The sequence below is a fragment of the Chiloscyllium plagiosum genome, unplaced genomic scaffold (genome assembly GCF_037043375.1).
Source record: "Chiloscyllium plagiosum isolate Xiang-an unplaced genomic scaffold, Cpla_swu_hap1 HiC_scaffold_20, whole genome shotgun sequence".
NCBI lineage: Eukaryota > Metazoa > Chordata > Chondrichthyes > Orectolobiformes > Hemiscylliidae > Chiloscyllium > Chiloscyllium plagiosum.
Window position 1 is genome coordinate 11414409 of NW_028270158.1, and position 16561 is coordinate 11430969.

The 16561-nt window shown below is 40.8% G+C and overlaps 1 protein-coding gene across 2 annotated transcripts in view; it reads right to left on the reverse strand.

The window, feature by feature from the left end:
• clec16a (C-type lectin domain containing 16A) overlaps window positions 1–16561 on the reverse strand; it is a 271578-nt gene that overhangs the window by 24294 nt on the left and 230723 nt on the right. For both annotated transcript variants that reach the window (XM_087997666.1, XM_087997667.1), the window contains one exon: window positions 2991–3146. In XM_087997666.1, coding sequence (XP_087853792.1) covers window positions 2991–3146 — 156 coding nt within the window. The remainder of the gene's footprint in view (window positions 1–2990; window positions 3147–16561) is intronic.

Sequence of the window (16561 nt, forward strand, 5' to 3'; positions counted from 1 at the left end):
ATTTGGAAAAACATTCTGCTTCAGACACACAAGACAGAAACATGTCTTGTTTTTCAACTTTTATCACCTTTTCTACAATCAATTTCTTACAGTGGCTTGTTAAAACTTGCATATATTATTAAAATCCTACAACCTGTGGGGAACTCTGCAATCTCTTGATTCTAGTCTTTACTGCACCTTGGATTTCCATTGTCCCACTGCTGACAGCTGCCTAGGTCCCAAGGAACTACATTCCTATAGCTCTCAGTATTCATTTCTTTTCTTGAAACGAACTTTCTGCCAAGTTATTGGGCATCTATCCAAAAATGTCCTTATGCACCTTGACGCCAAATTTAAATTGATAGCATTCCTGTAAAGCACCTCTTGCCATTTTACTTTGTTAGAAGGAGATTTATAAACAAAAATTGATCAAAGATAAATACATGTTTAAGAATGTGTATAGCTGAACAATAAAATCCAGGAAAGTGTGAAGTGCTTTTTTACTTGCTTGCAACTTGCGCAACATTTCAATGGCTACAATAGCTTCAGAATGTTTGAATTCATTGGGAAGAAAACCAGTCGTGATTATGAGCCACAAGTTTATACTTGAAGTACTCAGGTGTGAAACAAAGGTTAAAACAGGCTTGGATTCTACTCAGTCGAATTTAGAAGAACGAGAGGTGATGAAACATATCGGACTCTTGTGGAGTTTGACAGGGTAAACGCAGCGAGGATGTTTTCTCCCATGGGGAGAGTCTAGGACCAGACAGCATAGTCTTAGAATAAAGGGACGCCATTTTAAGACCAAAATGAGAAGGAATTTCTTCTGAGGATTGAGAATGTTTGGAACTCCTTGACACAGAGAGCTATGGGTGTAGAGTCCTTGTTTATATTTAAGGCTGAGATAGATAGATTCTTGATCAGTACTAGGTTGAGGAAAAGGGTAAGAAAGTGGATGTGAGAAATGTCGGATCAGCCATAATCCTACCGAATGGCAGAGCAGGCTTGCGAGGCCGAATGGTCTCCTCCTGCTGTTGCCTCACAGCACCAGGGTCCCAGGTTTGATTCCAGCCTCGGATGACTGCATGGAGTTTGCACATTCTCCCAGTGTCTGCATGGGTTTCCCCCAGGTGTTCAGGTTTCCTCCCACAGTCCATGGATGGGCAGGTCAGGTGAATTGGCCATGCTAAATTGCCCATAGTGCTAGGTGCATTAGTCAGAGGGAAATGGGTCTGGGTGAGTTACTCTTCGGAGGGTTGGCGTGGACTGGTTGGGCTGAAGGGCCTGTTTCCGCACTGTAGGGCATCTAATCTAATCTAATCTGATGACTTGCGCAGTCTCTTTATCTTTTTGGCACTGATTGTCCAGTTTCACACACACAGATCCACTAAGTGAGATACAATGAAAATCTGATGTTGCAAGAATAATAAGCAAGGAGCAAGTATCTTCTGGAGTAGAGAAAGTGGAGAAAATTGGTCAAAAAGAATGAGGGAGTTAAAAGAAAAAGCTGAAGGACTGTGCATTGGATTTGTAACACTCAAGATTCACATAATACTTGTCAAATAGTAAAACGTTTACTGATGGCATAAAATAAATCAGAATTACGTCAGATATGTTACTATCAGCACCGTAATCAAAGATTATGGCAGAGTAAATGCATGTTAATTTTTGGATAGGATGAAGTTTTTCCTTAGATTAAGCCACTTACTATCATTTTATCTGTGGTGCAACAGCAACACCACAATGATAGTCTTCACTGAAGTAAGTTAACCAGATAGGAAACAAAAAGGTTTATGAGAAAAACATAATTGCTGCCTTAAAAGCACAGTGTTATCATTGCTATTTGAGGATAAACTGGGCAACACATTGGGAGTACTGCAATAAACCGCGCACATGTCACATGGAGATAGGATGTAGATCATGTGCTTCTTATTTACAAGACATAATCATACTGTAGAACTGTAATAACATGTCCAGGGAAGGCCAAATATTCTTCACCTGTGATGAAGCAAAGCAGGCTAATCACTTAAACTTCCTTCCTATCTCTCCACCCCAATAATGAATTATCAAACTACATTGGCAGGTTGAGGTGAGTGCCATGAGATGTTCTGAACTGGGGGAAGCTGCATGAAGGAAAGAAAAGTTATGGTTCACAGAAACTGATTTGTTCAGATTCCACAACATAGCACAATGACACCCTGTCATTTTAATCTTAAACCTGGAAGAAAGATTACACGGATCCATGTACACAGATTTAACAGTTGTCCTATTGTCATCTAAACAATTATTGATAAAACACACTATTTCTTAGAGTCAGATCGCTTTAACATTGAACGGCAGAATGAGGTGTAGATGGGTTTATTGTGTCAGCATCTTTTGCTACACAAAGCATTCAGTACATTGTGATCGTCGTTTTAAGTTGCTACTTTGTCAAATTATTTACTGGAACGGAGGAATCTTGCTGCAGACAGAAATGTTACTATTGCACAGGTCACTCAAATCTACTATGAGGAGTGAATACAACTGCATTATTAAAAATCCATATTCTACGTAACTGATATTTTCATGGCTTTCCTTTTGTTAAACTTTGCATCATCACTTTTACAGGGTTACCCAGTGCTCAAATAACTTGAGTTTTTTTTTGAAAAAAGAACACCTTAAAATATTAGTAAAGACATGCCCCCTCCAAGATATTCATTTTGATTTCTACAGACGTTTGATATAACATGCAGTATTACAAAATATAATCACAATCTTTTGTTAGATAGCTTGCTAATGTTTCACAAGGAGACAGAAATGAACTCAATTTTTGAGAGCAAATTTCCTTACACGTCCTCGTGAATGTAGTCTGAATACCAAATAAGATGAGCTACTGGGGGTAAAAAGACTTTGAGATTAGAATTTGATAATCATCTTCTCAGGATAAAAGGCAGTTTCTGGATCGTTTTACAATTTTTTAATGCATTAACTAAGTCAATTTGTTAATGATTTGAAATATGCAACACAATTACCTGTGGGGCTCTGAGTTGCTGAGGGAGTGGAAGCTGCGCTGGTAGTGATGGTATCGCTGCAGCCTGTGCTTGTTGTGATGGTGCCACTAGAGGGTGGGGAAGGGGACGATGCTGGAGAGGGACTCTGCTGGTTTATGTGCTGTGCCACTGCAAACCCTAGAAAGCAGTTAAAGAAAAAGTTTCCTTTTACAAGCCAGACCCTTTGAATACTTTCAAGCTAAACAATTCAAGGAATAAGATTCCTACATTCTCAGAAATCTTTATTATTGCTTCTGCTAATCATAACTAAATCTTTTAGTCTACGTTATCTAACCTTTTGCAATTTAATTTAGAAGGACTGCCATCGTTATAGAATTTCTTTCCATCGGAAATTATTTGAATACAAGAATAGCAGCCTGCTTCAGTGAATTTTGTGTGATCTGTATTATTCAAATACTGTAACATGACAATACCTTGCAATCTAACTGTTACATATGTAGATGACCTGAGGAATCTCCTAACCAGAACTCAGGCATTTTTCCAACATGTCTCTGACTTCACTGTAGACTGACTAAACTGCAGAACGAGGTAAAAACAAGGACTACAGATGCTGGAAACCAGAGTCTAGATTAGAGTGGTGCTGGAAAAACACAGCAGGTCAGGCAGCATCCGAGAAGCAGGAAAATCAACGTTTCTGGCAAAAGCCCTTCATCAGGAATCCTGATGATGGGCTTTTGCCCGGAACGTTGATTTTCCTGCTCCTTAGATGCTGCCTGACCTGCTGTGCTTTTCCAGCACCACTCTAATCTGAACTGCAGAACGGTTTCAGCCACATTGGGAAGAGTGGATGAGAATTCAAGGACTACGTTGGTCCTTTACAGGGGTAATTGTATAAATTAGGATCACCATTTTGGTCTAGTTCATAGGTCATATAGGTAAAAAATTCTTTATCTGGATCATCTTCACTTGCAACATTACCATAGATTTCTATCATATCTCATTGCATAGAAAGTGAGACAATAAGATGTGGGAGCAGAAGTACGGCACTCAATAAGATCATGGCTGATCTGATAATCCTCAACTCTACTTTCCTGCTCTCCCCCCGCCCCCAGTCCTTGATTCACTCACTGATTAAAAGTCTGTCTACCTAAGCCTTAAATTTCATATACTTAACGACCCAGCCTCAACAATCCACTGCGGTAAAGAATTCTACAGATTTACTTCCCTCAGAGTAGAAATTCCTCCTCATCTTGGTCTCAAACATGCAACCCCTCATTTGGAGATTTTGCCCTCTGGTCCTAGATTCTCCCACAAGAGGCAAACTCTCTACCTTGCAAACCCCCCAAGAAATCTTACAACTTTCAACAAGGTCTCCTCTCATGTTGGACAAGAAGCTTCAGATTCACACATTTCTTAAGCACATACAGAATTCAAAATATAAAAGGGAATTTCAAAACATTGAAAGTGACTAGAGTTTTCTTGAGTCAGCTTTTTGGACTGGAACAGCTTTAACCTATTTGAGCCCAACCTGCAGGTGGTGACCTTCAGAGAGATCTTATCAAGAAATCAAAATGTGTTAAAATAATACTGAGACTTAAAAAAAAACTGCTCCCTGAAGGAGGTGGTAATGTCACGATAGACTAAAAAGGTTTCTAATTTAATCCAAAGTTGATGACTTAATAACCGAATGTGGCAAATCTAGGTTTGAAAAAAATCTGGCCTGTACACGAACCAATGCAAGATTATTTACCGCAGACTCAAGGTTTTAAATAAAAATTGCAACATTTATAATCAAATGTCAGTCATCCACAGAGATAACACAAAGTTGCTGAATACAGTCCTTTAAGAAATTAATTCTCATGCACACTTTGGACAGTGTCAAATGTCCTAGCTAAGACAGACAAGAGCTCTGTATATGCAGGGGGAGCTTTTCTTTGGAAGTACAATCATTACATCTACAGTAAATCATTGATCCTTCATTTAACATCCACATACACCAAGATATGCGTAGGTCAGATCAGCTTTACAGCTGTACAGAAAAGTGTTTACTGTCCTGTGCTGTTCGGTCAAGACATTAATGCTTACTAAAAGTATGCAAATTATTTCAGTAGAATCCTTCAAAAGAATGTGTCAAAAATATCTAACAAAAAGCCACAGAACTGAAATGTCAGCCCTATAAACGCTCCATAGATACGGTCAGATTTGCTCAGCAATTCCAGCATTTGTTTTATTCACTGCAAACTTTCAGCACCCACAGTATTTGGCTTCTGTTACCTTGGACGCTGCTGAAGCCGAGACCATCCCTTTATCTTTTTTAAGTGGAAAGTGTGGCATGGAAGCACAATTAAATCTGGAATAAGATACAGACGCATACTGGTATTGCTGAAAAGCTAAAAGCTGTGATCAATTCGATTCCCTTCATCCAAGAATTTTGGTGGCAGGAACTGGATTTAGATCATAACTAGAATCCTAAAATCACATATGTCTGCAGAGAAGACAGTCTTGAACTGTTGTTTTGACCCTAATATTGAAAACTGTTTCAGAAATATTTAGATGTCATTTTTTCAGTTCAGTCACTATCGCTGGGTGCCACAGAAGCTTGCTCTTTGAAGTCCCGATGACTTGTTAATTTATGAATTTAGCTTAGGAAGCTTGCAATAATAACACTAAAGCGCTGCAAATTTGCTCGCTGAACTGTTAAGTCAGACGTTTCATTACCATGCTAGGTAACATCATCATTGAGCCTCTGATAAAGTGCTGGTGTTCTGTCCCGCTTGCTATTTGTGTGTCTTGGTCTGTTGTGGTGGGTGATATCATTTCCAGTTCTGTTTCTGAGAGGTTGGTAAATGGCGTCCAAATCGATATGTTTGTTAATGGAGTTCCGGTTCAAATGCCAGGCCTCTAGGAATTCCTGCGCGTGTCTTTGTTTCGTCTGTCCCAGGAAGGATGTATTATCCCAGTCAAACTGGTGTCCTCTTTGTCTGTGTGTATGGATACTCGTGATAGTTAGTCATGTCTTTTGGTGGCTAGTTGGTGCCTATGTATCCTGGTGGCTAGTTTCCTGCCCGTCGGCCCAATGTAATGTTTGTTGCAGTCCTTGCAGGATATTTTGTATATGACAATCGTTTTGCTGGTTATTGGTACGGGGGGGGTCCTTTAAGTTCATCACGTGCTGCTTAGTGTAAGTTTGTGGGCTACCATGATGCCTAGGGGCCAGAGTAGTCTGGTCATCATCTCATAGATATCTATAATGAATGGCAGGGTGGCTAGGCATTCTTTTCCATTAACAAACATATCGATTTGGACCCCATTTCCCAACCAACCTCTCAGAAAAAGAACCAGAAGTGATATCACCCACCGCAACAGACCAAGGCATATAAATGGCAAGTGGGACAGAACACCAGTGCTTCATCGGAGGCTCACTGATGTTGTTACCTAGCATGGCGACAAAACGTCTGAGAACAAACCTATCAGCTCGCGAGCAAACTTACAACCTGATCCACAACCAGAGCTACAAATCTTCTCTAAAATTGCAATAATGTTATTTTTATTCCAAAAAGTATTTGGAAAATATAACCTTCTACCAGTTAAAAACTCCAAGTCTTTTCCAACAGAATCGGCTTTCTTGGAATTTGGATTGAAAGGTTTGGATTAAATTGGAACAAGAATCATGCAGTCTTCCAAGTACTCTTCTTGTGGTTCCTGGATCTTTACATACTACATCAACTTGTCAGTTGTATTCTGGCCCAGTTCTCTCACTCGATTTGATGGGGCACTTGTGTCCCATTCTGTCATAATCTAATAGCTTTGCATGAATGACAGAAGATGTTATTTGCCTAAAATAGTTTGAAAAGTGAAGGAAAAGAAACAATTATTGTGCTTCAGGAATGAAGCAAAAGTGCTGCAAATGCTTTTGAAAATGACTATTGTACTTTCCAACACTGCAGGACTAGGATATAGAAATTAGCAGACATTTGGAGGAGCTAGCAAGACTAAAGATTCTGAATAATATCCATTCTGCTATTAACTGACATGTGATGCAGAAGGGGTTAATTATTTACTTGAGCAGATGGGAGCCCCCATTGTAAAAATTCAGTGTAATCTAATTTGGACAGTGGTAATACATTCCATTGCAAGTGTTTTCATGTCCTGTTTCAAGCTGCAGTCCATGTTAGGAAGGATCCTGTACTTGTTAAGTCTGTTACAGACTGCCAATGGTCAAGTCAAGCAATCAAAAAAAATGCAGAAGTTAGTAACTTCAAACAAAAGTAGGAAATGTTAAAACATTTAATAGTTCAGCCAACATTTGAGCAAAATGGAGAAGTTGACATTTGGATAGCATAAAGAGAAGTCTGGATCCAAGATATCACTTTGCTGTTTTTCCTTTCCAGGAATTCTAACTGTCTCAAGCAATTTCTATTGTAAATTCAGCCCAAGTGATTTGAAGAACATTTCAATATATTTCAATTTATTCAATCTATTGCAGTATACTCAAATCACGCACACATAAATACTGTCACCTTAGCTTTTAGTAATGAATAATGACTAATAGCAACATACAAAATGTTGGAACCAATTTCATTTTAACAAAATGTAGCCACAAAGCAATTAGAAGTAATTTGTAAAACACTGCTACAAGTCCCAACTGCCAAAACCAATGGAAACCATTGGCTGAACAATCAGACAAAAATCGTTAACGCTAATTCTTGCTGTATTATCAGGGGACGAGTGAAAGTATATCAATCAATTTATTAAAAGTCTACCTCATTTCACCACTTTGTTAAATAGCTGTTAGAAGTGATACCATTAATGGGAATAGGAGAATTAACCTTGTTCAAACCATTAATTAGTTTTAGGGGTACATTTCCAATGGAGATGATGTTAATAAAGTGAACAAGTTAAAGCTTTCATCACAGCTGCTTTGTAGTTCCATCAAGATAGATGGTAATTTTGTTGTTTTTTAAGATGCTATTAACCTCCACAATTCCTTCCAGAGTAAACATAGGGATTAGGAATGCAGAAGGTAAAAGGTACATGTAGTAGGAAGGTTACAAGGAAATGAATTGTATTTCTGATAAAATTTCAAAGGCATTCCAGAGATACTCTATCAGAGACTCATTGAATTGTACACTCATGTTTACAAGTGACCTGTCTGCAGCAGTGCCGTTTTGAGATCAGTCACATGGAATGTCACTGAGCCAACGCAGATTTGTACTTTCAGTGATGAAACATTGAAATCTACTCATTGTATGAATTTTAACACAGATAGGGTGAGATATAAAACTGTCTTGACGGTATGGTATCAGATTATAAAATATCGACATCGTAATCGCAGATGCTCGTTTCTAAGGCCTACAACTTTAGTGTATGACCTCCATACTCCCTTTTTCTTACATCCCTCCAGCTGTGTCTTCTTCGTGTCATGTTGACTTTGCTGTCAACCTAGCACACAATTTTCTCCTCTTCACAGTGAATATTTACAACTATCAGGTTGTAAGTTTGCTCTCCGAGTTGGTAGATTTGTTCCCAGGCGTTTTGTCATCATGCTCAGTAACATCATCAGTGAGCCTCCGATGAAGCACTGGTGTTCTGTCCTGCTTGTTAATTGTGTGTCTTGGTCTGTTGTGCTGAGTGATATCATTTCCAGCTCTGTTTCTGAGAGGTTGGTAAATGGAATTCTGGTTTGAATGCCAGGCTACAGGAATTCCTGCGCATGTCTTTGTTTAGCCTGTCCCAGGATGGATGCATGTTCCAGTCAAACATTTTCTGATGAAGGGCTTTTGCCAGAAACATCAATTCTCCTGCTCCTCAGATACTGCCTGACCTGCAATGTTTTTCCAGCACCACACTTGCAACTCTGATCTCCAGCATCTGCAGCCCTCACTTTCACCCAGTCAAATTGGTGTCCCTCTTCATCTGTGTGTCTGGATAAGAGTGATTTTTGGTTATGTCTTTTGGTGGCTAGTTGGTGTTCATGTATCAGGCTAGTTTCCTGCCTGTCTGTCCAATGTAATGTTGGTTGCAGTCCTTGCAAGGTATTTTGTATATGATGATTGTTCTGCTGGTTGTTGGTATGGGCTCCTTTAAATTCATCAGCAGCTGATTCAGTGTGGTGGTAGGTTTGTGGGACACCATGATGCCTAGGGGTTAGAGTAGTCTGGTTGTCATCTCTGATGTATGAGAGGGCAGCCAGAGTTTCTGGGTCTGTTATGCAGGAAATCAGGGGACGGTGCTTGTCGGGTACCCGTTGTTCCTGAATACGCCATACAGATGTTTTTCCTCAGTTTCTCGTATTTCCTGGGTGCTGCAGAGTATTGTGGCTCATTGGAATAAAGCCCTGATGCAGCTCCATTTGTGGGTGTTCGGATGGTTGCATCTGTAGTTGAGCATCTGGTCAGTGTGTGTAGTTTTCCTGGAGACGCTGGTCTGCAGCTCTCCATTGGCTCTTCGTTCTACTGTGATGTCTTCCTCTTTGGTGAACTTTATATTGGTAAGGATGTTGTTTATAGGTTTGTGGGTTTCTTCTAATTTGATGCGTTTCCAGCCCGGGCTGGATCATGGGAAGGGCTGTTAGTTCTAATCTCTGCATCATTGCTTCTGCTAAAAATCCTGATATTGGTGATCCCATGGATGTCCCATTGACTTGTTTGTAGATGCTGTCATTGAAAATGAAGTGGGTTGTGAGGCACAAGTCTACTAGTTTGAGGATGTTGTCCTTGCTGATGGAGTTGGTGCTGTCAGGTGTCGGTGTCCTTGGTTCATCTAGTAGTGAGGCCAGTGTTTCTTTGACCAGAGTGATATTTATTGATGTGAACAGGGCTGTCACATCGAAGGAGACCATGACCTTGTCGTCCTCTGCCTTGGAGTCTTTGATGATGTTAAAGGAATTCCTGGATGCAATGGTTAAAGTGGCGGGAGTCTTCTCACAGGTATTTCAGTTTATGATGAAGTTCCTTTGCTAGTCTGTATGTTGGAGTGCTGAGAAGTGAGACTATGGGTCTTGGGGCTGGCTGGGGGTGCGGGGGGGGGGGGGGGGGGGGGGGGGGGGAAAGAGTGCGGGGGCAGTGGCCCTTGTTTGTGTTCCTTTGGCAGTCTATAGAAATTGGGCATGTTGGATCCATCAGTTTCATTCTTTGGAGGTCTGTCTTGTTGACTTCACCTGTCTTGTGAAGTTTCCTCAGGGCTACTGAAATGCGGTTTTCTAGCTGTGGAGTCAGGTCCATCGCCGCCTCTGGTAGGTATCGGTATTTGCGAGTAGTGTGTTTGCTTTTTCAATATATTGTGTTCTGTTCAGGATGACAGTCATGCATGCATTGTCTGCTGGTAGGATTATGATATTTCTGTCTTTTCTGAGAACTTGCAGGGGTTTCCTTTCCAGTGTGTTGAGGATGTTCCCTTCTTTCTTTTTACTTAGTGTTGGTGCTACTGTCTGTCTGTTCGGTTCCTTCTGGTATAAAGTTCACCAAGGAGGAAGAGAACAATAACAAACTCCTCTTCCTAGATGTCACAGTAGAATGAAAATCCAATGGAAAGCCGCAGACAGCAAAGCTATATATATGGACCAGATACTCAATTACAGGAGCAACCATCCCAACACCCACAAATGGAGCTGCATTACTTAAATGAGCCACAACACACTGCAGTACCTAGGAACTAAGAGAAACTGAGGAAAAACACCTGTACAATGTACTCAGGAACAACAGGCACCCAATAACCACAGACCCCAATTCTTACACAACAGACTTAAACAGGAAGACACAACATGCCCAGACACTTTAGCCGCCCTGCCATACATCAAAGACATCTCAGAGACAACGACCAGACTACTCTGGCCCCTAGGCATCATCGTAGGCCAAAACCTACCACGACACTGAAACAGTTCCTGACGAATTTAAAGGACCCTGTACCAATCAGCAGAAGAAACGTCATATACAAAATACCCTGCAAGGACTACAACAAACATTACATTGGACAGGAAACTAGCCAGCAGGATACATGAGCACTAACTAGCACTAACAAAAGACATGACCAACTATCAATAGTATCCATACACATACGAAGACACCAGTTCGACTGGGACAGACAAAACAAAGACATGCACAGGAATTCCTGGAGGACTGGTTTTCAAACCGGAATTCAGTAAACAAACATATTGATTTGGACCTCATTTACTAACCTCTCAGAAACAGAACCGAAGTGCTATCACCCACCACAACAAACCAAGACACACAAATAGCAAGTGGGACAGAACACCACTGCTTCATCGGAGGCTCACTGATGATGTTACCTAGCATGGTGACAAAATGCCCGAGAACAAATTTACTAACTCAGTGAGCAAACTTACAACCTAGTCCACAACCAGAGGTACAAATTTTCTCCAAAATCACATTTACAACTATTTTACATATCAATCTCTCTATCAGCACCATTATCATTGCCTTTATTTATTGCTCCAGCTACATTCAATCTCTTCCATTTCCTTCTCCCTTTGATTGCTGTGTACAGCATAAAAAACATTTTCCAGGTCCTTCCGGTTCTGAAGAAATCCTACTGGACTCAACCGTTAACAGTGTTCCTCTCTCCACAGATGCTGCCAAATTTGCTGACATTCTCTCTCACTTGTCTCCATTATCGAAGTGGTGTTGCACTATAAATGTGGCGGCAAATTGGCATCAGGGACCAGTTTAAAATAGTCCCAAATTGTAGTGTGATAATTTGATGTCATTGCTGCTGAATTGATTAAATGGCATGAATGACCGCTGAAACAAATGCAAGACGTTTCACAGGTTATAGACTGTTGCTAGAAGTAGTTGTGATCTATCAAGTGGAATCTGCAACAACACTGCCAGTTCTGGAAAAAGGCCACTGGATTCGAAACATAAACTTTTGTTTTCTCGCCATAGATGTTGCCAGACCTACTGAGTTTCTCCAGCAATTTCTGTTTTTTTTTCTACAGCAGCACTTCTTTAGTAATAGTTACATTGAAGTTACTAGACAGTTCCTACTCTCTAGGCCAATGAATGAATAAGAATGGAGGAAGGCTTTCATACTGCATCATGAGAGAGATAGCTACACAACCCAGTCTCAACCTCGCATGCTACCCAAACCTATGCAATTACGAAACATGATTGCTGGAGAGTTCCCCTCCAAGAACTCACTCCCTAAAATCTATTCAACTGCTCTCTCTCTCTCTCCATTCTGATATCTCAGGCCCACCTCACCAACCATCTTCTTTATTGATTTCGCCAAACATCCTTTGATCACTGTCCAGTAAGTGTTTCTTCTTGGCATGGGTAATTTCATAAGCTAAAGCCATCTCAAACTTTGAGTCATGTAGCATATCTAACTTTTTCCTCGTTAACATCTTAACTCAAATCAAACACTTGATTTAACTGAAGTACTTTATCTGGTGAATTGTGATAAAAATTGCAGCTAAGGACCAAAATTAGTGATTAATGAAATTACAAATGAAGGATTGGAGGATTTGAGCTATCGGGAGAGGCTGGGGCTATTTTCCCTGGAGTGTTGGAGGCTGAGGGGTAACCGTATAGAGGCTTACAAAATCATGAGGGGCATGGATAGGGTAAACAGACAAGCTTCGAGGAGAAAGTGAGGTCTGCAGATGCTGGAGATCAAAGTTGAAACTTTATTGCTGGAACAGCACAGCAGGTCAGGCAGCATCCAGGGAACAGGAGATTCGACGTTTCGGGCACAGGCCCTTCTTCAGACAAGCTGTTTTCCAGGGGTATTGGAGTTGAAAACTAGAAGGTAGAAGTTTAACTTGAGAGGGGCAAGTTATAGAACAGACACAAAAGTCAATTTTGACGCAGAGGGTGGTGCGTGTATGGAATGAGCTGGCAGAGGTGGTGGTGGAGGCTCATACCTTTTAAATGTTGTAATTGTATCTGGATGGGTATATGAATAAGAAGGGTGTAGAGGGATATGGAATAAACACTGGCAAATGGGACTAAGTTAATTTAGGATATCTGGTCAGCATGGACAAGTTGTACTGAAAGGTCTGTTTCTGTGCTGTATTTCTCTGACTCTATGAAATGATGCTAGTTTGATATAAGCAAAAAAAAAATACTGACTTATACCATCATGAGAATGAAACAAACCAAAGAATACAGTCGATCTGGCAATAACTGCGGGGAGGGAAGCAGAGTTCGTACTCTGAAGGATTATGTTGGATCTGGAACATTTATTTGATTTCTCTTTCCACAGATGCTGCAAAAATTTTCCACCATGTTCTGTTTTTATTTCAGATTTCCAGCATATGTTGTATCTTATTTTTTCTTACATAGAGGAATGCTTTTTTTTCCCTAAGTTGATAAGAAGACAAACACAGATTATAGGATCACTTTGACAGCTTTCTTTCAAAAATTGGCATCTCCTTTTTATCTCGTCAATAGACAGCACCTTCCAAACCCACGACCACTTCCATCTTCAAGGACAAAGACAGCAGATACATGGGAACACCATTACCTTCAATTCCCCTCCAAGCTACTCACCCTCCTGACTCAGAATTACATCACTATTCCTTCACTGTTGATTGCTCAAAATCCTGGAATTCCCTCCCTAATGGCATTGTGGGTTAGCCCACAGCAGGTGGAATGCAATGGGTCAAGGAGGCAGCTCACCACTACCCTCTCAAGGAGGACTAGGATGGGCAATAACTGCTGACCAGGCAGTGATGCCTACATCCCTCAAATGAATACATTTTTTAAAAAAATGGATCAAAGATATTTATGGAGTAATAAAGTAGTAATACATAAACATCAAAAGATGGACTTCACTTGTAAACGGCATTGACACCTTTCCTGTCCAACTGGTCTTCAAAAAAAAATGTCTCAACTGTTTTGAAGGACAGAAAATGTTAGAGCATTGGTTAAAATAACTACGCACTCACAAAGTGTCTTGTGTTCTGTTGCTACGTAATCGCCCTTACAATACATACAAGGGAAATTCCACAGCATTATGTTTTCCTCAGCTGAATGTAGTAGTATCAGCAATTTATTGTTTCATTTACTGAGGAGAAAGGGGAATTTGATGATGCAATTACTTGTAGATTAACATCAAATAATAAAGCAAACGGATAAACTGTCAGAGTTGAATGACTATTGATTCACCACCATTAACAAAAAAATCTGGATCCTTTTTACACAATGGGATTTTGAACACTCTGCCTAAAAGCTGGTGGAAGCAAATTCCATAAATAATTTTAAAAAGGGAATAAGTCAGATATTTAGGAGTAAGGAACTTAGTTATGTATAAAAGGCAAGTATGGGAACTACTCTTTCAAACAGCCAGCATAGATATTGAATTGAATTGAACTGAATTTATTGTCATGTGTACCGAGGCACAGTGAAAAGCTTTGCCTTGCGAGCAATACAGGCAGATCACAGAGTTAGGTAGCACAGATAAGTAAATAAGAAGGTAAACAGCGGCAAAAACAAAAACACAGGTACAGGCGAATGTTAAGAGTTTGAGAGTCAATTCAGTATTCTAACAATAGTAGGGTAGAAACGGTTTCAAAACCGGCTGGTGCATGTATTCAGGCTTCTGTACCTTCTCTCCGATGGTAGAGATTGTAGAAAAATATTGCCAGGGTGGGATGAATCTTTGAGAATGCTAGCGACCTTTTCTTGACAGCAGTCCTGGTAGATGGAGTCTATAGATGGAACTAGGCCCGAAATGTCAATTTTCCTGCTCCTCGGATGCTGCCTGACTGGCTGTGCTTTTCCAGCACAACTCTAACCTAGACTCTATAGATGGGAGGTTGGCCTTTGAGATTGCCTGGGCTGAGTTCACCACTCTCTGTAACCGTCTCTGACCTTGAATGGTACAGTTACCATACCATACATCCAGACAGAATGCTCTCGATGGAGCACCTATAAACGTTGGCAAGGGTACTCACCGTCATGCCAAATTTCCTCAGATGCCTGAGGAAGAAGAGACGTTGTTGGGCCTTTGTAACCAGTACGTCCTCATGAAGAGTCCAAGAAAGCTTGTTGTGAATGACCACTCCCAGAAGCTTGACATTCTCTACTCATTCCACCTCTGTGCTGTTAATGTGTAGGGAGTCAATGAGTAACATCCTGCTGGAAGTCAGTAATGAGCTCCTTGGTTTTGCCATCATCGAGAGCTAGGTTGTCTCAGTGCACCACTTTTCCAGGTCTTCCACCTCCCATCTGTAGTCGGTTTTGTTGCCATGTGAAATTCGACCAACTATAGTGGTGGCATCAGCGAACGTATAAATGGCATTAAACTGGTATTTGGTGACGTAGTTGTAGGTATACAGAAAGTACAGTAGGGGGCTGAATACGCAGGGGGTTGAGTGTTCGTGAAGATGAAATATTGTCCCCAGTCTTCACTGATTGTGGCCTGTGGGTCAGGAAACTGAGGATCCAGTTGGACAGAGTGGGGCTTAGTCCAAGATCCCTAAGTTTAGATATGTGGGTCAAATGGCCTCCACATGTGTCTTGGGAAGTGACTCTTGTTGATCCTGCTCTTCATAACGGAGATACTAAGGTCAATTATTGCATTTTTGCGAGCACCCAAGCCAAAATCTACTAGCTCAGAACAAATTGCAGACTAACCTGAACAAATGTGGCTTGCTTATCTAATATTAGCTCAAACTTTTATGACAGCATGATTGTCAAGATAGGTCACTGGTTCTCTGAATTTTCTGTTTGCTTTCAGAATCAATTGCACTTGTTGTCAATGCCATAACAAATGGAGTTTGTAACAAATAAAAAAATCTAATTTATCAAAAGTTAGTGACCAAGGACTAGGGATTACTTTTCATATTTTGGTGGAGGAAAACATGCCTTCAGTCAAGTTGGTAGGTTCTGACACAGGTGATTAGCCCACTGCATGACCTGCAGACTTTGGTGATGCTTACAGGCTTGGGTGGATGAGTGGTATCAGGTTCAGGAACTTTCTCCAGCACTCCCAATTTTAAACCTGCCTGTTTCTGAAGTCTCTTGCTGCATTCTGTGCCTTTACAAGTGAAGATTCCCCATTTTGGTTAGTCACACATCAAGAACTATGATATTTTCATCCACTTGTGGGATGTGACTCAGAAAGGACATACTGGCACTGGAGTGTGTCCAGCGGAGATTCACACAGATGACCCCTGGAATGATAGGCCTATATGATGAACTGCTGAGGATCTTGGGATTGTATCTGTTAGAGTTCAGAAGGTTGAGAGGAGATCTATTAGAAATTTGCAAGATAATGCATGGCTTAGAAAGGGCGAATGCTGGGAAATTTCCGTCAGGCAGGGAGACTAGGACTTGTGGGCACAGCCTTAGAATTAGAGGGGGTCAATTTAGAACGGAAATGAGGAGACATTTCTTCAGCCAGAGAGTGGTGGGCCTGTGGAATTCACTGCCACGGACTGCAGTGGAAGCCGGGACACTAAATGTCTTCAAGGCAGAGATTGATAAATTCTTAATCTTGCAAGGAATTAAGGGATATGGGGAGAGTCGGGTAAGTGGCGTTGAAATGCCCATCAGCCATGATTGAATGACAGAGTGGACTCGATGGGCCAAATGGCCTTACTTCCACTCCTATTTCTTATGGTCTTA